The 23,497-nt window shown below is 30.1% G+C and overlaps 4 protein-coding genes and 1 long non-coding RNA gene across 5 annotated transcripts; 3 read left to right on the top strand and 2 right to left on the bottom strand.

Moving 5' to 3' along the window:
• Positions 1 to 1,540: 1,540 nt before the first annotated feature.
• Positions 1,541 to 9,218, bottom strand: LOC130898795 (post-GPI attachment to proteins factor 6). The gene is made up of 5 exons (XM_057808323.1): positions 9,045 to 9,218; positions 8,761 to 8,990; positions 8,359 to 8,601; positions 6,633 to 7,910; positions 1,541 to 6,339 (listed from the first exon to the last, which is right to left on the bottom strand). Exons 2-5 carry the CDS (start codon positions 8,978 to 8,980, stop codon positions 5,675 to 5,677), a joined length of 2,406 nt encoding a protein of 801 aa, XP_057664306.1. The 5' UTR covers positions 8,981 to 8,990; positions 9,045 to 9,218; the 3' UTR covers positions 1,541 to 5,674.
• Positions 9,219 to 9,249: 31 nt separating this feature from the next.
• LOC130898793 (uncharacterized) lies at positions 9,250 to 11,514 on the top strand. The gene is made up of 3 exons (XR_009059939.1): positions 9,250 to 9,433; positions 9,562 to 9,701; positions 9,772 to 11,514. It is a non-coding gene; the product is annotated as an uncharacterized LOC130898793 (long non-coding RNA).
• Positions 11,515 to 12,738: 1,224 nt separating this feature from the next.
• On the top strand, positions 12,739 to 15,050 carry LOC130898776 (39S ribosomal protein L39, mitochondrial). The gene is made up of 5 exons (XM_057808288.1): positions 12,739 to 12,922; positions 12,974 to 13,147; positions 13,200 to 13,442; positions 13,492 to 13,934; positions 14,769 to 15,050. Exons 1-5 carry the CDS (start codon positions 12,862 to 12,864, stop codon positions 14,841 to 14,843), a joined length of 996 nt encoding a protein of 331 aa, XP_057664271.1. The 5' UTR covers positions 12,739 to 12,861; the 3' UTR covers positions 14,844 to 15,050.
• Positions 15,045 to 21,108, bottom strand: LOC130898767 (digestive cysteine proteinase 1). Its single transcript, XM_057808276.1, has 11 exons — positions 20,522 to 21,108; positions 20,245 to 20,350; positions 18,842 to 19,062; positions 17,971 to 18,082; positions 17,697 to 17,812; positions 17,354 to 17,581; positions 16,512 to 16,694; positions 16,214 to 16,337; positions 15,970 to 16,078; positions 15,723 to 15,910; positions 15,045 to 15,401 (listed from the first exon to the last, which is right to left on the bottom strand). The coding sequence occupies exons 1-11, from the start codon at positions 20,568 to 20,570 to the stop codon at positions 15,215 to 15,217; spliced, it is 1,623 nt and encodes a 540-aa protein (XP_057664259.1). The 5' UTR covers positions 20,571 to 21,108; the 3' UTR covers positions 15,045 to 15,214.
• Positions 21,109 to 21,323: 215 nt separating this feature from the next.
• On the top strand, positions 21,324 to 22,537 carry LOC130898784 (proteasome subunit beta type-5). Its single transcript, XM_057808300.1, has 4 exons — positions 21,324 to 21,562; positions 21,618 to 21,816; positions 21,877 to 22,070; positions 22,131 to 22,537. Exons 1-4 carry the CDS (start codon positions 21,431 to 21,433, stop codon positions 22,437 to 22,439), a joined length of 834 nt encoding a protein of 277 aa, XP_057664283.1. The 5' UTR covers positions 21,324 to 21,430; the 3' UTR covers positions 22,440 to 22,537.
• The last annotated feature ends 960 nt before the right edge of the window (positions 22,538 to 23,497 follow it).

Raw genomic sequence — 23,497 nt, 5'->3', positions numbered from 1 at the left:
GGATGTATACATAGATAGGTAAATCTTATTAAAACCAAAACAGATTTACTAAATATACATTTATTCTATTTAATATAATATTATATATATATATATATATATATATATATATATATATATATATATATATATATCTCACAATGGTTAAAGCTAAAGGGCGCATGGAATAAACAGTTTCAAAATTTATCAATTGAGTGTTTACATTTTATTTTTGACATCTTTTGTTGAGAAACACTTTTATTTTACCTTCCTTCTCTCCAAACAAGTTGAAAATGTATTTACAACTATATAGACTTAAATATTATGAATATATTCGAAGTTTTATTGTCAACAAGAAGAATTTTTAACTGCTGGAAATAAATATATACCAAAAGTTGGTAAAGTCTTATTTTTGTTAAATTTGTAATAGAATAATTTAATTCATTAAACAAACCGTTCATTCCATGCGAAATTAAAACGATTTACATGATCTGATCAAATTTGGTCCGGACTGGCACAACTAAACTGCGCAGGTAGAGCGAATCTATAAGATTGTCTTTTCTTAATGGTTACAATCTTTTTTGACAGAGATATGGAGGAGCGACCAGACGAGTACGCATCCAAATTTCGAGGAACTCCGTGGAGCCTCCATTTTGATCTTTACTTGAGTTACAGCATTGTCAAGTGTCTGTCATGAAATTATGGCGCAGTCTCAAAATGAACAGATTTTCATAAAAATTATATTAAAAAAGAGGTTTTTGGCATAAAGTAGTACTAAGATAGGTAATAATTAATGTTTATAATTTTAGATTGAAATGTTGGTTATGTGTCAAAAATGTGTTTCAAAATATGACAGTTTTTATGCAAGTTCAGAAGTAAAATCTAAAGTCTCAAGATAACCTTATTTTAAAAATTACCGCTGAAGATAAGATCAAAATGGCGGCTTACGGTATTAGTATATTCGCGAATGTTGACACTTATTCTCTGGTGTGTCAGATGTTTGTATCCATGCAAAAAGTTTATCTGGCGATATTGACTATGGAAAGGAAAGTTAAGCAACGATTTTGCTTGAAAATTTGTGTTTCCAATGGAATTACGGCAACGGTTCGTTGCAAATGTTGCAGAACAAGTTATTTGAGTAGCACAAAGCATTCAGTGAAGGTCGTCGAAGACTTTCCTAACGCTAGTTCTCGAAGAGAGAGATAGCAGAATGTCTTAACATCTCTTATGGATCGATTCAACATATTTAGGTTTATGTTGTGGGTATGGAACGTGTTAATGCTAGACTCGTATGAAAAAACTTGCATCTAGTAGGGGTCTCAAAAGAGAGACTCAAAAATGTAGCTGAGGACTCTATATTCATCAATATCATTTTTGGCAAAGAGACGTGGGCATATAAAAACATGGAAATTGCCCAGCAAATCGAAAACTAAAGTGAATTTATTTCAAATGGTCAATAAGGTCGTTATGAGGCATCTAAACGCTTCGTTACTTTCCAGCAGATTGTGTCTTTTGGCCAAACACGAAAGTCATCGATCTGCTATTATTGGCTCCCTCTGACTTTTCTTCTTTTCTAAACTCAAAAATCCGCTTCAGGACACACCATGAATCCATAAAAAGTCATTCGCTTAGGGTACAGAAGGCCATCCCAGCTGAGTCTTACAATAAGTGATTGGAACATTGTATAAAGCGTTTGAATGCTTCTAATGGCTCGAAAGAAGCCTTTTCGAACACGATAATAAAGATTTGTAATTAAAATACGTAAAAACTTTTTTTCTTGGTCAAATTTGATCACATGGCATGTTGTAAGGAATGTTTCAACAGTAAAGTGTGACGTACATTTTTTTTTCAAGCAAGAAAAAGGAATTGTCACATTAATACTAATAACTGTTCATCATTAGCATTAGAAATACTTATTTTTTATAAAAATTGCATCTCTCAGTTTATTCACAATTTCAAGAATGTAAAAGTTTATGTGACCGACTCTTCTACATTAGCCTGGTATTGAGGTAGATGTTCAAATATATACTTAATAAATAATTAAAAACTATTATCAACGAACATTAATATTGAATATAATTCATTTTTTATTTACCTAAAAGTGAAATTAAAAAACACATCGTGTTGTTATGCAGTTCTGTTTTGTTTCTAAGACATAACTGTATTAAAACAATAGTTAGTAGTGATTTGTAGGAACTATAACCTCTAAAAAGATTCGCGATTCTGAGGATTATGCATTGAAGCCCTGAAAAAAATTACATTTTGGGGACCTCACCACCACCGGCTCGGCTAGTGGTTAATCCAAATGTAGTAGCCCTCAATGCAGAACATAATGTATATTTATTTAATTTATGATATCTAATAAGTGTTATTGTAGCATTTATGGAAACAGTAGCCCTTATATATATGGCAGCATAAATATTTGCCTTATTTAATATATAAATTCCAAATTAAAAATTAATTTTCACAACATAATGATTGATGTAAATTCGTTTCCACAACATAAACCAAATTTAATTCAGCTTATGACATAGAAAACAATGAAATTTTAAAAGGAACTTGACTAAATATAATCTATGTAATGTAATATACCAGTAGTCTCGGTTAAAACAAATTTTTTTTTTAGTAACGTGACTGGAGCTGATTGGAAAGACGAAATACTTTTTATAATAAGAATAAGCATACGTGGAATGTAGAGAGAAGGAAAATAATATGTATATACGAAAAGTGTCCATCGAAATATGTTAAATAGCATCAGGGTAAATGTCTTTTAGGTTATGTTTACTATATTATTTCGTTGAAATTTACAATAATAAACTACTCGAGTCAATGATGGCATTCAGCGGAAGAAACCGTTGGGCAACTGTTACAGGACCCTAGCGGAATCGTTCGGTGACACAATTTGTGTTAGGTAACGGTAGCGGAGCTGAAACGTGAGAAAAGTGGTCAAAAACTGAGACAGAACAGGACGAGAAGTTTGTTAATTCAACTGTGATCAAACGTTAAGTTGTAGTCATCTCAGAAAAAAACTGATTGAATTCGGTCAAGAGGATGAGAAAAATTAATTGAAGCACCATGATTTATTCTCATAATTTAGTTTTGAATTATAATGTCCATTTGTATTTAAAGGATACACTTTTCAAAAACAAACAATTTACATAATTGAAAAACGTCTTGCCAGCGAGTGTTATGTCCACTGAATGCGACTAATTATATTAATTTTTTTTAACTCGACATACTTTAAGTCATTGCTACATTCATAACACACCCTTTGTCTACATAGATTCTGAAAGGTTTTTGAACTATTATTTATACAACTGCTGACATCTGCCAAATACTCTAAATATCATATGAACAGTTTTCGAGAAATTGGGCTGTTGGATGAATTTGATTCAAATTCATACACCTCTAAATATAATTTAGCCACACATTTACCTACATAAGAATTGAAATATAACAGTCACTATATATTCTTAGCAAATAACAGTAATATTCTTAAATGTAATACAATAGTTAGCCAACCTATCACAGTTAATAAAGAGATACATTTATACATATTGACATGAAATACCTAGGGACAAGAAACTTTCTGTAAAGTATTTAGATTTAAAATTTCCTTATGGTAATAATCATACATTTCTAAAAAATCAATTGGAAATAATATAGGTGAAGCTAAGATTTCGTTATGTATGGCGGTTCAAACATCAAACACAAATTTAGCTATCGTAAGTTCTTGTCGTTAGGTATTCTTTAGTAAAGACAAAAAACTGTATATATTCTGTGCTTGTTTATAAATTTACAAGTTTACAACATTTGATAAGATATACTCATTACAATGTTATCGATTTACGTTAACCAAATTAATTTCATATCCAACGATACTGTACCAGAGGTATGCAAACTTTTATCATACATACATACATTTTTAAATATCCTGTATTGCGAGGTTTTTATTATATATTTAATTTTTATTACATTCTATTGAATAAATACTTTCAATTTGATATATTGTACATTTACATTCCAGCACTATATTATCCTTCATCAGAATCTAATCTCAATCAAGCAACATCGAGGAAATATGTGGATACAGTGAATGTAGTAGAACGCCACTACAGTCATTTTATAGCCTTAATTATCAAGAACAGAGACATTTTGGTTTGCATATTACTTTTCAGAATAGAGGAAGTCATCGGAATGTATTGTTTATTAGATGTAATTGTGTAAATTGGTATGTTTAAAATTAATAAATCCTGTTTTTCAAATTACTTTTCATAATCGCCCTATTCACTATCGTGCCTGTTAGTAATCTAATTTTTTATGGAAAAGCTTTTTGACGCTTCAATCTAATATCGCTCTTCATCAAGATCTTTTCTTTGAAAAAAAAATCAAGATTATTTTATACAAACATATGGAAAAATTTCTTTTCAATATTGAATTAAAAAAATACAACATTTTCATATGACTATTTTAACTATAATAAATAAAATAATTTCAATTTAATAAATGACCAGACAAGAAACTCCACTAAAAAATGTAAATATCTGAGAAAATTAAGGAAGTCTGGAGGGGAATTATGAAAATTTAGAGGAGATTAAGAATTAAATTTATGTAAATATAATATATTAATAAACAGATAAAATTAAAAGAATTAGCAAGAAGCTGACTCATTCGCCAGATTAGGGTCAGCAAATCCACCAATGAGTCCATAACATAACCAGAATTATTGTTCACAGTAGTCTGCTCGCAAAATAGACTCTGTAGATATATAAAGAAACATCTGGTATGAGATTAGTTAAGGCACTCATAGATAGACCTTCTCTCTTTCTTATCTAACAACTGCCCTATTTAAAAGAACGTGATATTAGATTGGTAACTGGCATTATAACTGGAGATGATCGTCTAAGACGTCATCTCCAGATTATAGGAATCACAGACGATTTAGAAAGCCGCTAGTACATGAAGAAGCAAGAAAGTGCACACCACGTGACCAGTGACAATTAGACTATTAAAAATCAATGGGTAAATTGAATCATCGATATAATATATGTATTTGAAATATAAAAGAAATATTACCATAATAATATGTGTAATAAATAATACATAATATATTTAATAGTATAAATTATCAGTTATTGGCGAGACTATAAAAATACTACAATCACAGAAGCTTTGAAATAAATATAAGAATAATTAATAAGAAAACAAAAAAATGCCTAATTAAATCTCTGGGAAATTCAAAACCGAGTATCTAAGTAATTTCCAATAGAGATTATAATAAAAACTAACAAAGATAAAGTTTGCAACTTAATGAACATTTCAGGTACCTATAAATAAATAGGTAGAATTGAATTACAACAAGGAGATCCACTGTTACAAAATTATAAAAAATTCACGTTTAAAGCTATATTAGCTCTACAGAGTTTTGTCATTGATAATTTAATCTATAAGGATGGACGAGTCCTGGACGCAGAGGGGAATTTTTTGGCAAATTACACTATTAAAGGTAATATTTACACTAATAATAATCACGGTTATTTTCAAGTAAGTAGAAAAGAAAGTAGGTGCACAAGTGCCCAAACTGCTACCTTTTCAAGAAATATTCATTGAAAAAGATAAATATAAATATAATTTATAATTAATTTAACAAGCCAGGATTATTGAATATAGAAGTTAATCAAGCAACAACTGACTTTTAGAGAATAACTTCAGGAAGGAATGTATTTGGCTTTGGTAATATTATTATTAAGGCCACAGCCATAAGAATATGCCAAAAACTATGTAAATATTTATAATTGTCTTCTGTTTGTAAAAACGCGTAACAAACTAAACCTACTACTACTAAAGTCACCCCTATTGGTATTTGATAGAACAAATACCGTCTATTGGCGAATCTTTGTTCAACTTTACGATATTTCATAAACCAACTAATTGCTATAATTATTAAACCCGTAAAAACTGGTAGAGCAAAGACCCATAAAGAAGTTTTGTTAATTGTAGTACAAAACGCTAAAATGATCGCTCCTACCATGTGACACATAGAAGTGAACAATTGAGGTAAATCTGCTATAGCTAAAAGTGTTACCCATATGGCTAATATGGCACAAAAAAAGTCGCCAAACTGTAAAGCTGAAAGGCGTACCAGGCAGAAATTCAGCAAATTTTCACCAGCATCACAAGCATGGTAAAATGTAGAAAAGAAACATATAAAAAAATAAGTTACACCTTCAATGTAATACTTTCTTTTAAATGCAACATAAACTGCAGGCAGGAACATCAGGTTGCTGAATACCAGTAATAATAATTCTATTACTACCATATAGTATGGAGTAGCTTGAGTATTATCAGAACAATCCCAACCTGAAAAAAATTGTAAAGTATATTGCTTCAGTCTTATCGTTTTTCTAAAAATTAGAAAATTCAACTTCCTAGCATCCTAAACTATTTTGCTATATTTAATCATTTATTAGAACAGATCAATAACAGAAGATTAAAATGGATATTGGCAGGATTTGGACAAGGTGAAGTGGAATAAGGCCTTACAGAACAATAGCTAATTAACTAACTAGCCTACTAGCACGAAAAATTCTGATTGTTGTTGAATAAATTATAAAGTGTGAGAAACAAAGAAAGGAAAATTTTCAAGTACTTACCTCTATATTTATTCATGCAGGAACAAGTAGAAAATACCACTCCATCAGAAACTACAAATATACACCTTCCATTTCTTGAACATTGCCCAAAAATACAAGCATGCGACCCAATATCAAAAATAAGACTGGTGTTGCAAGTGGAGTTTTTATCTTTTAAGCAAGGCCCTTCACAATCACAGCCTTTGCATTCGTATATCTCTATAATATAATTGCTACAATTTGTAGTACATTTTTTGCAATCTTCAGATTCTGGACAGGAGAGTTCACAATCAATGACGCATTGTTCATACTGTTTTTGGCAGGATTCAGGACATCTACAAGGCACACATTCACCACAAAAAAGTTTAAATGTGGCATACCAAATACCGCTCTCTGGGTATGGTATGAGAATAGTAGAATTTTCAGTCGTTTTATTTAAAATAAGTTGTGATGAACTTTCTATACTGTTATAAATACACTTATTAGGCCATGTGGGTACTTCTATACCTCCTCTTCTTATACAAGCCACCACCACATGGTTTTCAGGTTCATTTATGAATCCAAATTTTTTATTTTTCAAAGTTCTTGGTTTAAAAGCTAAAATAAATTGTAAGGTCCCACCAACATCTGTTCCTTCTCGGATCTTGAATGTCATCAAAGAAAAATGTGAACTAGTCATATTTATTGGAATTGCTACTTTGGATTCCAGTTCTTGTTCTAATTCGAAAGAGAATAAAAATGTTTCTGAAGTTGCCTCACGAATAAGTTCATACTGTTTGTATGGAACCAAATCAGTTATTCTATAATTATGAAAGGTTTTTGAGAATGAATTGTTGAAGTATGTTTCATTTTGCAAAGATTCATAGTAAGTAGATTCTTCTGGAAGTTCATTAGAAATAAATTTGATCTGGAATGTAAAGTTGCCACTGGTAGTCTCATCATTTTCTCCTTCAAATTTATATTCAATGTAGTGCCATGAATCAGAACTTGTGGAAAAGAATACTCTGCTATGAGTTGTGTTGGAATAAATTATTTCTTGTTTATGGTGAACCTCTTCAGATGGAGGTTTATTAACCTCAAGTCTAACCAGCAATTTGTTAACATTGTCTGGGAAAATTATATTCTGAATGTAGAGTATTCCTTGATCATTGGGGCTAGGTACATAAAATTTGAAATATCGACTTTCACTGGGATGAGCAATCAGCTGGGACATACTCTCATGTGTTACAATCAATGGATTGTCAATTTTATTAACAAAAAGCGAGGCTTCTACATTAGAGTAACAGTCCGCACGTAAACCTAAAACAATAATCAAAAATAAACATCAAATAATTTTTAATTTGATGCTTTTCGTTATACTTTATCACTTCTGTGTCTAATAAATTTCTGAAACAATTGATATTCAATATATTCATACCCATTGAAAACTACTATAATCACACCAACACTTATATTTACACTGTATGGTCTTTTGAGCTGGATACAAGCAAGCATCCTTATAGGAAGCACAAAGGAACAAACAATGTAATTGTGAGTGTTGACGTAGTAGTAGTAAATACTCCCTACTTATTGCTGGAAAAGATTATTATCTTTATTAAAATAAGAACTGATTTTAAGAAGCAAATTGCAACTGAAAACATTATTATGAAACTAAGAAGGTTTCTAAAAATCTTAGACATTCAGTTCATTAGAAGCCATTAGAAGGAAATTTGGAAATGAAGATAAAATTAAGTGAAATCCCACTTACCTTGTTGGCTGATTGCATTATATTTAGGATCCTGATATGCTAGAAAAGCAATTACAAAATATGAACCAGGATCTGGTGAAGTGATATTGATAAATTTTTCTTTTTTGTTTGTTTGTATTTCAGTATTGTAGGTAGGGTATCTTGTAACATTTTTAAAAGCCTTAGGAAAAGGTGAACCATCAGGGTTAACAACTGGAGGAGCACCATATTTCATATATAAAGAAACATTTCTAGTCTTGCAAGCTAAAATACAAATAAACAATAATGTATAAATAAATTATCAGAATTATGTATATGTAAAAATTTAGCATGTCTTGTTTTAAACTCAATATATATTGGTTTCTACTAATACTGTAAAAGCTGTGCTAAAATATTACTTAAAAGTAGAAAAAGGCATCTTACGGAAGATGGACATTCTTGTTTCATCTGCAGTAAACTTGAAAGATGCGAACAGTGTATTTTGAGGAATTTTTAAATGTATCATTATTATATCTTTATAGGACTTATACTGTTCCAAATAAGATGTAACTGTTCTTGATGTTATGGTTACGTTCGAGCTCGCAGTTTGGTTAATAAAAATTGCTAAAATACTATATACAATGTACTTATCCGTCATACCCATCTTTGTAAAACTGAAAGATAGAATCTATATAATATTTATTTCAAATTAATTACTTACATCCTACTTTTATGAATAAAAATCTAAGTCGTGTATCTAATCTCTAATAACATTGTTTATAAAACTAATCTATATATTCTTTAAAATAATCATTAAGCGGGAAATACTAATCTAATATCAAAACTAAGATTTTATTGAAATATGATGTTAGCGACAGGCACATACATTATTTTTAATGATTGGGAAATTATCCAATAGACAGCCTAAGTCTTGACGTCACAGAGACGGGCGGAGCTTATACCGACTCCAAACAATTGTGTTGATAATGGTAAATGCCCATAAGCAATTTTTCATTTAGTGCTTCCGTGGTTTATTTGATAAAAAATAAGATTTTTCAATTGAATATTTTGTTGAAAGAACGTACTATTTAAGAGCTTTTTATTAGTTGTTTCCCAGGTGAGTTAATTTAACATATTAATTCTGCTTTAAAACTTGTTGAGGTTATGTCTATTTTATTTTTGTTGTTAATCTCTGTCATCTACTAATAGTCATGAGTTTTCGAGTATAAATAAATTAATTTTTAGGTTTTTAAGATCTAGGACTGCTTCAGAACGGGTATGTGCTTTGTTCCAGACTGTAAACATTACAGTTCAAAGCATCCATGTAAGTTTTTTCGGTTCCCAAAAAACAAGACCCAGAGGAATAGATGGATTTCTCTCATAAGGTAAAAGAATGATAACATTCACTTTTCAAAGAATTATGATTCAAATTTTTCATTATTATTATTATTACAGAAGAAAAAATAGAGATTTAAGTGCATTTACAAAAGTGTTCAATTGCCACTTTTTAAATAAAGAAAAAAAGAATGGGCCAACTTTATTTGAATTCAATATTCAGAAGAAGTATAATATAAAATCATCAGAAAAAAGATATGTATTTTGTTGCAGAAAGTCCATTAGTCTAATAAACCACTTTTTTTAGGAAGGGAACTGTAAAAAACCTTGTGACCGAGCTACTACCAGGACCTTCAATGGAACCACTACCAGGTCCTTCAACCAAACTACTGCCAGGGTCTTCAAAATGAGATCATGAAGTGACTCAAATTAAACTTGATGCTTCACTACTGAGTCCATCATCTGCATTTCAAGATGCTGAGAATTACTTTTTGCGGTAGCAGGTGGTTGAATTAACTGAGAAGCTGTAAAAGTTATCAACAAGGTTCAGCTATGAAATTGTGGAGAACAAAGGTGCTCATGTACTAATGTATACTGGTATTGCAACCAATGAGCTGTTCATGGTTCTTTTTGAACTAATGGACAGCATTAAATTAAAATATTGTGCTGGATGGAATGTTCAAATCGTTCCTAAAATTGGTCAACTGTTTATGACCTTAATGAAGCTAAGGCTTAATCTTCCACATGAAAATTTGAGTATTAGATTTAGTTGTAGTACAGCTACAGTGACCAATATTATAATTATGTGGATCTATGCTCTACATGAAGTCCTTTCCAATAATTTGATGAAAACTATATCATCAAGACAACAGAATCAGGCCTGCCTCCCTATTGCTTTTACGAATTTTAAAAAATGTAGGATAATTTTGGATTGCTCCGCAATTTATTCAGCAGTTCCAGCAAGCATGAAAAACCAGAGATTGACCTACAGTTCATACAAACACCGAAACACATGAAAAATGTTGGTAGGTGTTGCACCAAACGGTGTAATCACTTTTGTTAGCAAGGCTTATCCAGGGTCTACATCTGATAAAAAAATTGTTGAGGATAGTAAGGTTCTAGATCAGATGGTGGCTGGAGATTTGATATTAGCAGATAAAGTTTTCTTGATTAAGGAACTTCTCCCTACAGGAGTATCATTAAATATATCTCCATTTTTAATTAACAACACCACAGTTTACAGAATCCCAAGTATATGAAACTCAGCAAATTGCAAAGGCTAGAATTCATGTCGGACGGGCCATCAGGAGAATAAAGTGTATTTTGTAGCAAGTTCCATCATATTATATATCACAAATTTCAATTATCTTTCAACTGTGTACAGCCCTCACAAACTTGCAATATTCTCCAATTAAAGAAGTTGAGGAGTATTATTGGTTGGATCTATACTGTAGGTTATGCCGTTAATGTGAACTGATTTGATTAACCATACGGAGTTAAGCCAAAGTACATAGACATATTATAATTTTGAGTTTTAAATATTTTTTATTGTAGCAATATATTTCCTTATTCGACTTTTTTTGTAAAAAGTTTAGAAATTTTTATTTAAAAAATGTATATTTAGATTTTACTTAATTTATAAATGAATTGATTTTTGGCAGTAGACTACAGTTTTTACAATCTTCAAATAAATGATTAAGCCTCAAGCAGTGTTTTAGTTTATTTTACAAGTTTTTGTACAGAAAAAAATCACTCAACTATAGTACATTCAATACAGCAATTTAAAATAGCTAAAGTTTGTTTCAAAAATCTTTATTGACAAAATAGCATTGTGCATTTATATTTAAAAACATAATTTCCTGATATCCTCAGCAAACAAAAATTTGTATAGAGTGGCTTTTCAGTCTAAAATAAATAGTAAAGATCACATTGAAAAACATGTCAAAATTTTTTATTTAATTGTCTAACAACTTTGGTAAGTATTCTATATAGAAATTTTCCAAGAGTGAAATGTTTTCTTTCCACGAATCGTCAAACTCTACAATTGTCACAACTGTTTCCTTCAAGGTATAAATACATGAGTAACATTTTTTTTTAAATATGTAAATCTGCTTGAATTTGGTGATAATAATTGTGACTAGTATTTAAGATCAAATTACCCTTATGGTCATAAAAAACCTTATATTTATTAAAATTCCTCAATTTTTCGGACAACTTATCATTTCTGAAAGAATATGGGCATTTGACTTCTACAATGGTTTCTTCATCAATTATTCCATCAGGGCTAGCACCAAGAAGTCCTGAATTTGTAAGCCATACTCCAGTTGGCCGAACATTTAAATTATAAATCTGCTTCAAATGATCTAGAGCAGGGGTCTCCAAACTACGGCCCGAGGGCCACATCCGGCCCGCGGAGAGCTGGCATACTTGAAAACTCCTTTCAGAGAACATATTTTTTATAGCAAATTAAATTTAGTTTACTGAAGTATTCTAATTTTATGTTGAATCATTATTAATATGACATCTACATTGATATTGTCATGGGCTAACTACTCATAACGTTGTAGGCTTATTGTTATTGGTTTTGTGATAAGTTGGATAAAGAAATACGGAATTGTAATGAGTAAAGACATGTATAATATGCAGAAAATATTTAACTTCAGTATATAATAACTAACAAATTATTTAAATGAATCCAACTAACATTTCATACATTTTAAATAAAAACATAAGTTATAACAAGCATAATGACATATGAAATACTAATGAGATTTATGTAATTGAGTTTTTCCACTGACAATACTTTGTAGTTGTGGACATATTTTACTTGTACTAATTATTAAAAGAGATTTAAGATGCTTATACCTTCAAATTTAATTCATGATTTCATCTATTATCATCATAATATATATATATATATATATATATATATATATATATATATATATATATATATATATATATATATATTTGAAAAAGTTATTTATCCTAAAATTAATCCATAAAATTATTAATAACGCTGAAACTGAGTTTTTATAAATATTTAACCGATGTATTGGGAAACTGAAGGTAACGTTTATTTTATAGGTAGCAGCTCCGCCAAGAAAGAAGATTATTCTAACCTACTAAAGTCAATGTTGGTTAATATCGATATACACACTTTTTTATATTCCTATGTAATTTTATTCCTCTTATTAAGAAATATAAAAGATGAATTCTGTTAGTACTATTAGTAACAGATTGAAGAGGTCCATCTTTAGTCATATAAGAAGTAATAATGACAAAATTCTTGTGGAACTATTAAATATTACATTGTTTTCAGGATGTATCTCTGATGATAGGAAACAACAAAATGATCTTTTTAATGATGAGCAATCACGACAAAAGGAAGCCGTTGGGCGAGTAGAAAAAATTGAAATTAGTTATGAAGGCATCCCTAAAAATGAAGTACTAGTGATGAATAAAAATATATCTACACCCTACGACTGTGCCAAACGTAAATGTTTTCTGACGGGCAAAAATATTTTCTCACTAAATTTATTTTATAGATTTGGGTGATCAGTTGCGTAATAAGGCAGTTGTTGGCTTATTAAATGGCGAGACATTATGGCACATGCACAAACCATTACCTGATTCTTGTAGATTGAACTTTCTTCATTATCATTCACAAAATCCGACATTAGTTAATAAAACATTTTGGAGGAGTTGTAGTTTTCTCTTGGGCGCAGTAGCGTCACAGGCATTCAAAGATAATGTTAAAGTGTGTCTACATAGTTTTCCTAGTCCAAATGGTAAGTAAATTTATTTTTAGATGAAGTTTACTCAATAGAATCTTTGTAGTAAAATCTGGCAGCTTTGTGTATGATGTCCAGCTAGAATTAGATGATTGGAAGCCAACAACTGCAGAATTGAAAGTATTATCTATAGAAATGATAAAGTTTTGTCAACAGGAACACCCCTTTGAATATTTAGACGTCTCCACTGACCTTGCATTTGATATTTTCAAAAATAATCCACACAAATCTCAACAAATACCCAATATAGCAGAACATAACAGTGGTAAAGTAACATTATTTAGAGCTGGTACCCATATAGATATTTCTAAAGGTCCCATGATACCAAATACCAATCAAATAGGTAGAATAACAGTAGCAAATGTAATTAAATTGAATACTGATTTTCCGGGTGGACCTATTTATAGATTTCAAGGCGTTGCATTACCAAAACCACTTGTTTTAAATCATTTTGCTTATGGTATACTTGAGGAAAGGGCAAAGTTACTGGTAAGTTTTTTTCCACAGAATAAGCGAATTTTAAGTTATCAATCATAGGCATATTATCACATTATACTATATATTACAGTTGGAAATTATAAAATTATTAGAATTTCAATCATCAGTTTTGTGAAAATTTTTATGGAACAGGGAAATTAAAATAACTCCAATATAGTGTTTCTGCTACTTTGGCAAACTTATATTCAGATCAAACAATCTACAGCAAATATGATATGCATTCAGGAAGATGAAGTCATACATTACCAATTAATTCTGAAACTTCTACCAGATTTAAATATAGAGGTGTGATCCCCTCATCTTAGATTTCATCTCGAGGGAACAAGTAGCTCAGTAGAAGGCCTGAACTAAGATAGAGATGTCTTAAGCCATTGTATTGTGTAGATAGTAGTATAAACGCATTTATTGGCTCAGAGCGTTTCTGTGAGGTAGGAAAATGTTTTGAAAATAGGATAGAGATGTCTTAAGCCAAGACGCCAACTTGTATTGTAGTATAAAAGCCTTTTATTGGCTTAGAACAATTCTGTGAGGTAGGAAAATGTTTCTAGAACAAGGAGGAAACCAAAAGTTATGCATTCTGATTTTACATTTCCATATTGGATCACTCTTAAACTTTGAGACTGCTAGAATCAAAATGTATTGGGATCAAAGAAAAAAAAAGTTACATCTTCTCACTAGTTTCCTTATGGGGCATTAACACTTGGCACATTTTGTATAGAACATTTTTGTTGAAAAAAACTCATTAAAAATACCATTTGAATTTGTTTAAATGTTATGTTTAGAAAACTGCTTTAAATTGAAAGTAAAATTTGTTTTTATTTGCAGAATCAAGCAAGAATTCCCGGATCACAAATCATTGATAATGAAGATAATACTTTTGCAGCAAACATATCCTCATAGAATTGAATGATTTTTTTCGGTATATCTTCATTTACAATTATTTATTTCTTAGTGAGTTTATTATAAAAATGTTGAACCTTGAATAATTTGATACAACTCATTGTACAATGTCATAAAAATGTTGATCCTGATATTTTTTTATATTTAATGCATTTACATAAAAACACACTGTATGTAAGGTCTCAAATAAAACAGATCAAATATTCATTAATTTTATTAATTTATAACACCAATCATTGGAAACAAAATTAGTATTATGTGCAAGATAATTCTTGGAACAATATTCAGTAGATTTTTTATTACAACTTAATTTTACTAAAGTAGAGAGAACTTCAACTAAAATATCTAACTTTAAAAGGAAATTTTTATTTTCACATAGTTACATAAGTTGGAGTTGTCATCACACCACAATTGTTATCTTTTGATGACATCAAGATGTAGCCGTCATTTCCCCAATAAGTTGACCAACTATTTTTAATCAACCAGTAGTTTTGTCCATTGATACTTCCGTACCCAACTGCAAGCACAGCATGATCCAAATCTTCTTCTGTGTTTCCACTAAAAACAAATACAGGAAATTTCGGTTTGTTTACATAAAGTAAATAATTTATTGATTGGCAGTGGCATAATTAGTTGTGGGCTAATTAAATAAATATGGGAATTATGGGAACAAAATAAAACGAGCATCTATAATATGCCTTTGCACATGTCTATATTAGTCCACGCCACACTTCTGGTATATCATTCTATTTACATATCAGGTGAAAATATGCATCATTTGCCTCTAATCTGAATCTGCATTATCAAATTAATCTGAATACTTAGGTTGCCAAATATATTATATATTTATAATGGATTTTTTTTTATAAATTTACATACCAGGAGGCATCATAATATATGCCGTTAGAGTAAAAGCTGAAAGTTCTATGACTTGCGTCAATTGCAACACTAATGGGTCCGTGTCGGTATAAAGCCAAGCGCAAAGCATTTTCATCCCCTGAAGTTATATTTACCCAACCTGTAATTTTTGCTACTTTAGGTAAAGAGGCGGCATGACAATATCCATCCTAAAAATCAATAATATATTTGTAGACTGTAGAGTTATTCGTATATTTGTTTTATTTACCTGTCCTAAATATGGACCATAGTCCTCTTCAGTTGGTAAACCTCCATGTTTAAGTATCCATTGATAAGCTCTAAAATCTTCACCTCCATCACATCCATTATTACCATACCTAGAATTATTTAGAATAGTACTAGAAAAAACGTTCTTTGTGACATGTCATAATAAGGTTTTCTTTTGTTAATAAATAGAATATTTTCACTTATTAGTAAAATATTTCCTAAATATTAGAACACATTTTTCTTACCCCCAAGAACAATCTATAAGTGCCTGTTGAGACAGTCTAACAAGATTTCCATTCTTTAAAAAGTATGCTCCCTCTATTGCTCCAACTGTTCCAAATGACCAGCATGAACCACAAACAGATTGATCTAAATAAAAGTAACAATGATTTACCCAAAAAACCACAAAATAATTTTAAAATATAGTTTTTTTTACAAAGAAAATTCAGTGTTCTAATAGCAGGGTGTGATTGTAAAAATTCAGATACAAAAAATGAAAAGTTTTCATATGTGATTTTATGGCTTATAGTACTGAGTACAAACCTTTAACGGGAGTAACTGCACCAAATATTCTCCAATCAAATTGCTGGGGTATATCATCTTTTTTAGTGACATTATATGGAAAAGGTTTTCCACCATTGTAAACTCCTGAATAATTCTTGCCACGAAGAGCTTTCAGTTCCTGTGGTGATTTATCAGCGAGGTGATTTACAGTTAAAGTATAACCTTAAAAAAGAAACATTCAGTTTAGAAGGGGAGTATGAAATTTAAGATCGTGTTCGCTAAACAAAACTTGATAAAGCTTAGTAGATTACAAAATATCAACAAGTTTCAAGTGGTTAATATTATTTTTCCCTCTGTATATATTTTTTTCTACTTAATATTCTAATAATTGTAGTGATTTCTAGCATGTAAAATTTCCATCAATAAAAAAAAATTGCTAAATTGTTAAAGCGAAAAGAATCAATTAGTGCTTATATAGATAAAGAACAGTATAAAACTTAATTTAAAAGTTGAAGTGTGAAAGACCTAAACTTCATCCAAAAACCACCTAACTTTATGCCATTAAAAGTAGAATCACTCAGAATTTGGGCTTTACATATATACCTACAAAATGGATTTTTTTTCAATGAAATGAAAATGAATCCATAGAAGTATAAAATAACCATAACTAAGTTGGAATTTCTGGAACCGTTGGTGATACACTGTCTGATGCGCGTTTTAATAACCAAGTTATCGTCTTCAGAAACTGAAGGTACACTGTTTACCTTTACTCTTGAGACGATAAACTGGTTATCAAAACGCGTGTCAGACAGGTAATTGTTAATGTTGGTGAAAACAGTGTGTTCACAAAATGATCATAATTAAAAACAAGAATAACATACCTTTATTTTGTCTATTAACTGAATATATGAATCTAATATTCTGTGTAAATATTGATTTCCGCATGGTGTGCTCTTTTTCATCTGCATATTGTCGTCTATGTTTATGAATAAATTTTTTAAACTCAAAATCAAGATGTCCTGTATATTCTGGTTTAATAAATTCAGCAATGGGATTGAATGTATAAATATGTTTATCACCTGGTCCAGGGAAAGAACTACATACCATATCTAAAAAATACCATTTTACTTATATATGTACTATGAATCTATCTAGAAAATATTTAATATCTGGCTTTATTGTAAAAATTTAAATTACGAATTTGGTAAAATCACAAAAACTTACCAGTTGCTACTCTGAACGTGTCTTCTGGAATATCTGAAGTGTCATAGAAAACATAGTCTAAATAATAGTGATCATAATGGCTGCCTAACAAAGAGTTGAATCCTTTCATTTCATATCTGAAATTATATGATAATTAGAAAATGAGAACTAAGGTAATATACTAAGAATATGGACATATGACGAGAATGTTTTTGAATAGATCGAGCTCAACAGAAACAGCATTATATCAATTATAATATGATATACAAATCAAGAATATACTGTTTTTACTAACCTTACTGGTACCTCTCCTGATTTAATCCACATGGAGTATTTATTTATTTTATGCCCAATGACTTCAACCAGTACCCATTTTTCAGTTTCGAACCCATTTACTACTTCAGTACCTATGACATAAGGAGGAAAGGAATTTTGATTTTTAAGAATATCAAAAGAGTGATAGACAAAAGTCAAAATTGGAAATCATGACATCAAAGAAGTAAGGAAGAAAATCACTTTATTACGGGGATTCAAGGAGTCTGATTATGTCCACAGTTCAAATTTGTAACAAAACCATATAATAAAAATTTTCAAAATATTTGTTAACAAATATGAACTTATTCAAATATCCCTATAACAACAACTCAGGAGCTAAATATTTCATTTCCATACGCCACTGAGGATCTTCAAAGCTCATAATAATTCTATGGTTATACAGGGTGAGTCGGGAGGAGCGCACCAAACTCTAGGAATACACGTGAAAATAATAAGTTTTTAACAAATTGTGCGAGACTGGTAAGCTTCCCAGTGCTAACATATCATCTGAACGCGCTACTCGACAAGGTTTGGTAGAAGTAAAAAATATTCTGCATCTAGTAGAAGAAGATGCAGCTACTAGCTCACGGAGAATTGCCACTCAATTGGGAATTCACAAAAAAGGGTGATAAACACTCGTAACTATCATGTATGGTCGGACGAAAATTATTTCCCAGACGATGAAAACAAATAGAGGTTTAAAGAACAGTACTCATAGAAATATAAATATTATGTCTGCTTTTAAAATTATAACATTATTAATAGCATTTGTGAAATAATAAACCCATATTATAACTAACACAGCAAATATACATTATTATAGTTTTTCACATTACCAAAAATAAACATACCTTCTTTTTTAAAATCTGTTAAGTCTGGTAAAACAGATTGAGGGGTAATTCTGTTTTCACTTGTTCCATTAACTTGTAGACAAGTCCTTACATTTTCTTCTGTTTCTGTTGTAATAGGTGCTACTTTTAAACTGGTTCCATATCCTGTACCACCCAATTGATAAGTTTGTACCATGTCCCCATAATAATCGATTCGAGATTGTTTGCTTGGTTCATCATACCTATAATTAAATAAATATTTTCATGACATTGCATTAAGTAAGAATGATGTAAAATATAATTGGTTCACTATACAGTATTATAAAACATGCTGACTCAAATATGTTCACAAGTCATTGTCCTGCAGGGGCCAATTATTGATAATTAAGTTAGAGTAAGAGGAAAAGATTTTTTTTTACCCTGAAGAGACATTTAATTCAGAAAAAGTGAAGTTGGATATTCTTGGAAAATTGTCTCACATAATTTCAATATTAATAAGTTTTGGGGTAATTTTATTATAAATTTCAGCAGAAAGCTAAATATACCAGGCTTTTTATTATTATCTTAACAAAAACTACAAGCTAGATTCTATTTAAAGATCATTTTGTCAATATATACTCTGGAATGGAAGTTGGGTTTTCTCTGTTACAATTTGTCATAGTTGAAAATGTACAGACAGTTATTGTAACTAATATCTAAAATAGGCCTATCTGCATGAGATTCGGAAGGTTAGCAGAGACTAACGTAGATGTGAGAAAGTCGTATCAAAGAAGTCTCTTTTCCTTTGTCCAAAAAGTCTTTCCTATCAAAAAGAATGTGTGATATAGGCCACAAACCCTTAATAATTAATTTCTGAAAACTCTTATTAAGTCAGTCAAAATATTACAGATTCTGAATGAATTTATAAGATATATCCATATATGAGGGATTAATTAAAAAAATATTGTTTGAAAGTTTTAGATTGAATATCATTTTGTAGGATCGTAAAAACTTATAAATATCTATTCAAATTTTGTAAATAAATTTTTATATTGAAAATATAAACATGAAATTAGAGATACTAAAGTTTAAGAGTTCAACTGATATCAATGCTGAATACACCAGAAATCAAACTTTCATATTCATCACACATTTATTGTAATTAATAAGTCAATATTTGCCAAACAGAGATTGTTCCTTTAGATGAAACTTTCACACTTTAATTTATGAATTCACTTAAAAATTTAATTACATGAACCCTATACTATTTGGGCCAAAAAGGCTATTTTCCTTACTTTTTAAAAACACAAAAAACATAGCTATAGATTAATATTGTAGTGTATAGTAGTGCTACAATAAGCACAAAGATAAGGCAATTTTTTTTTGTTTTGATACCATCAAAAATGTTTTCTTAACTTGAACAATAAGTAAGTAATATCACATACCAACAAGAGAATGGTTCTTGTATCTCCGCATATGGAATATTTAAGACCCCTTTCACAGAATACGTTTTCTTCCAAACAGGAGTCGGTGGATTTGGATCACAAATACCTAAAAGAAGTACTTTTATTCAATATATTTTTAAAAAGTGCTAATTTGGTTATCTAATTAAATTATAAATTAAGAACTCCTAATACAATATTAATTTTTAAAATATCTATTTAAATTGAAATGAAAAATTAATTCCTTGAATTGTAATTGTATAATCATGGATGGAATTACCTAGAGAAATGAATGACGACACCAGTAACAATATATTGAGTGAACCCATGGTAAAGTATTTAAACTCTCTGCATTGAAATATTTCACAACACTATACTAAGAAAAGACTAAATATCCAGAGATTCGCTATATCACAAATAATACTGAAATGATAATCTTTGCCACCGTCAGCCGGTATTTAAACAAAAGTGCTTCTGTTTAACATTTTGTGGTCAAAGTTCTGTAAAATACTATACAAGAATCTATTGTTCTTTTTCACTAAATACAAGGACAGAGGCGTCTAAGATAGTTTTATACAGAAATTAATTTATTAAAAATAAAAAATATAATGATAATGAAAACACTTATAGTAATTAAAGTTCCAGAATTCTCTATATAAAAATAAAATATTTGTATTGGTTTACTCTCATAATGGTTAGGAATTATTTATACGCCAATGAATATACCACGAAATATTTCCAAATAAACTATTATACAACGTTATTCTAAATATTATTTTTTCAAATAATTTTTGTTAATTATGCTATTGAATTTCTGATGTGATGATTTACATAATTCATTCCATAATCAGTTAGAGATAAAGGAAATAAAATAATGTATGAAGAGTTGCGTACCTACTAGGTACTTTTTTAAATAATTCATTATATTCTAAATGCGACGCTAACCATAAATAATTTTATTATGAACATATCTTTCTAATTTTTCGTATCCAATTAATCAATCACCAAAAAATTTACTGTAGTTAGTCGAAAATTGTAACTGTATATCTGATATAACGTAGTCGTAATAATACAAGAGTTGATATTTGACATTGACAGTAACTAAATTTCTGTTTATTCATTCCCATCACTGGTTATAGCTAAGACTAATAGTTCTTCAGATAGTGATTGTAAGAAAATTAAATTAAAAATGAGTTTAGCCGAAATTTGTGGTTTGTCGGATGACAGTTCCAATGAAAATTCGTTGTATAAAAATGATTTGCACCAATTTTGTACTAATTTCAACAGTAACATGAGTTTGCAAGTACCACCATTTAGTGATGTAAAAACCATTTAAATAATATTTAAATATAATACCTAATTGTATTTGATTTTAGCCTGCGAGTAGTTTTTCAGGATTTACGAAAGATGATACCGGACGTGAATTGAAAATTAACTTTGATCATGGTACAACTACATTGGGATTTAAGTATCAAGGAGGAGTAGTTCTTGCAGTAGACTCTAGAGCTACTGGAGGTCAATTTATTGGCTCCCAAACTATGAAGAAGATTGTAGAGATAAATGATTTTTTATTAGGTAATTTTTCAGTACTCTAAGAATTATAAGTAACAGTAACATTGTTTTGTGTTTTTCTAGGCACATTAGCTGGAGGAGCAGCTGACTGCGTATACTGGGATAGGGTACTGGCAAAACAATGCAGAATGTATGAACTTAGAAATAGAGAACGTATATCTGTAGCTGCTGCTTCTAAATTAATGGCAAATATGGTTTACAATTATAAGGGAATGGGATTATCTATGGGCATGATGTTAGCTGGTTGGGATAAAAGGGTATAAATATAAACTTTCCAATAGTAGTATATTGATAAAATGAATAAATATGTTTTTCAGGGTCCTCAACTGTATTATGTAGATTCAGAAGGCCTTCGAACAGCAGGAAAAGTATTCAGCGTTGGATCTGGTTCAATATATGCTTTTGGTGTATTGGATTCTGGTTACAAGTGGGATTTGACAGATGAAGAAGCCTATGATTTAGGCCGTAGATCAATTTATCATGCTACTCATAGAGATGCATACTCTGGTGGTATAGTAAGGGTTTACCATATGAAAGAAACTGGTTGGGTTCATATTGATAACAATGACTGTAGTGAATTACATTACAAGTATATGGAAGAAAAGGAAGATTTGGAAATTGTATGATTAAGTGTTTGATCTAATTTTTTTAAAAAAACCTTTCAAATAAAGTCTAATTTGTACCTTTTATGTTAACATTAAAATAAAACCTTGATCCTGTAGAATTTCAATTTTATATTGGTCATAATTGTACAATATAAATTAATTGCAACAAGATTAAAGGAGAAATGAAAAACAGGTTAGTTGTTGAAAAGTTGGAATGCATATTCACAATTGTAACTGATCTATCAGGTATCTATGTACATATTCTGATGTATATCTAATTAGTGGTTACGTTGCACTGCAACCTTAAGGTCTATTATCCCCATGTCAGGTCTGTTCTGGTACCAATGTTTAGAGAGTAAATTGCTTCTCTTAAAAGTTTCTCACAGAAAGCATTTTTGTCAACATTTATTGTATAAACAATTTTAATGTAAGAAAACTTAATTAAACCTATAAAATTCAATCATTTGACCTAAGGAATGAAGTTTACTTTTGTTTATATTCAAATATTTTTGCACTTAGAAGCTTTAAAGATTTCAAGGAGCTTTTGAATATGTCAAGCTCAGAAAGGCGAAGCTAGAGTGGTTTTTTTGCAGTTTCCTACTTGTGAAACTAGCATTTGGAATAATAACACTTAAGACAATATTCAATTTTTTACAATTACATTATGTATAGTGATAATTTGCATTCTATATAAGTAATAATCTAGTTTTAATTAGATTTATCTGCAGTTTTTTTTCTGTAAAAGATTTTTAATAGTGGATATGAATGGCTTATGAATTGAATTAATGGATGATGACAATACTACAATTTTGGTTTTGATAGTTATTATTTATGTAAACATGTTTTGAAAATACTGCACAGGGGTCGTTTCATCAACTATACCAATTGAAGAATGTAATGGCAGTGCCGGATCATAGGGAGGGCTTGGTGGTGCTGAAGCACCGTCGCGCGAGTCTTGTGTGTCACGGGTCGTTGTTTTGCTTGCTTTATGTTTTGATTCGCAGTAAAACAAATGCAGACTTAACCAAGCTTGAGCCGCTTGAGCGTATTCAGTGCATCGTAGAGTTGAGGGAATGACA

This window comes from Diorhabda carinulata, chromosome 1 (genome assembly GCF_026250575.1).
Source record: "Diorhabda carinulata isolate Delta chromosome 1, icDioCari1.1, whole genome shotgun sequence".
Taxonomy (NCBI): Eukaryota; Metazoa; Arthropoda; class Insecta; order Coleoptera; family Chrysomelidae; genus Diorhabda; species Diorhabda carinulata.
This window is presented reverse-complemented; position numbering and strand designations above follow the sequence as displayed.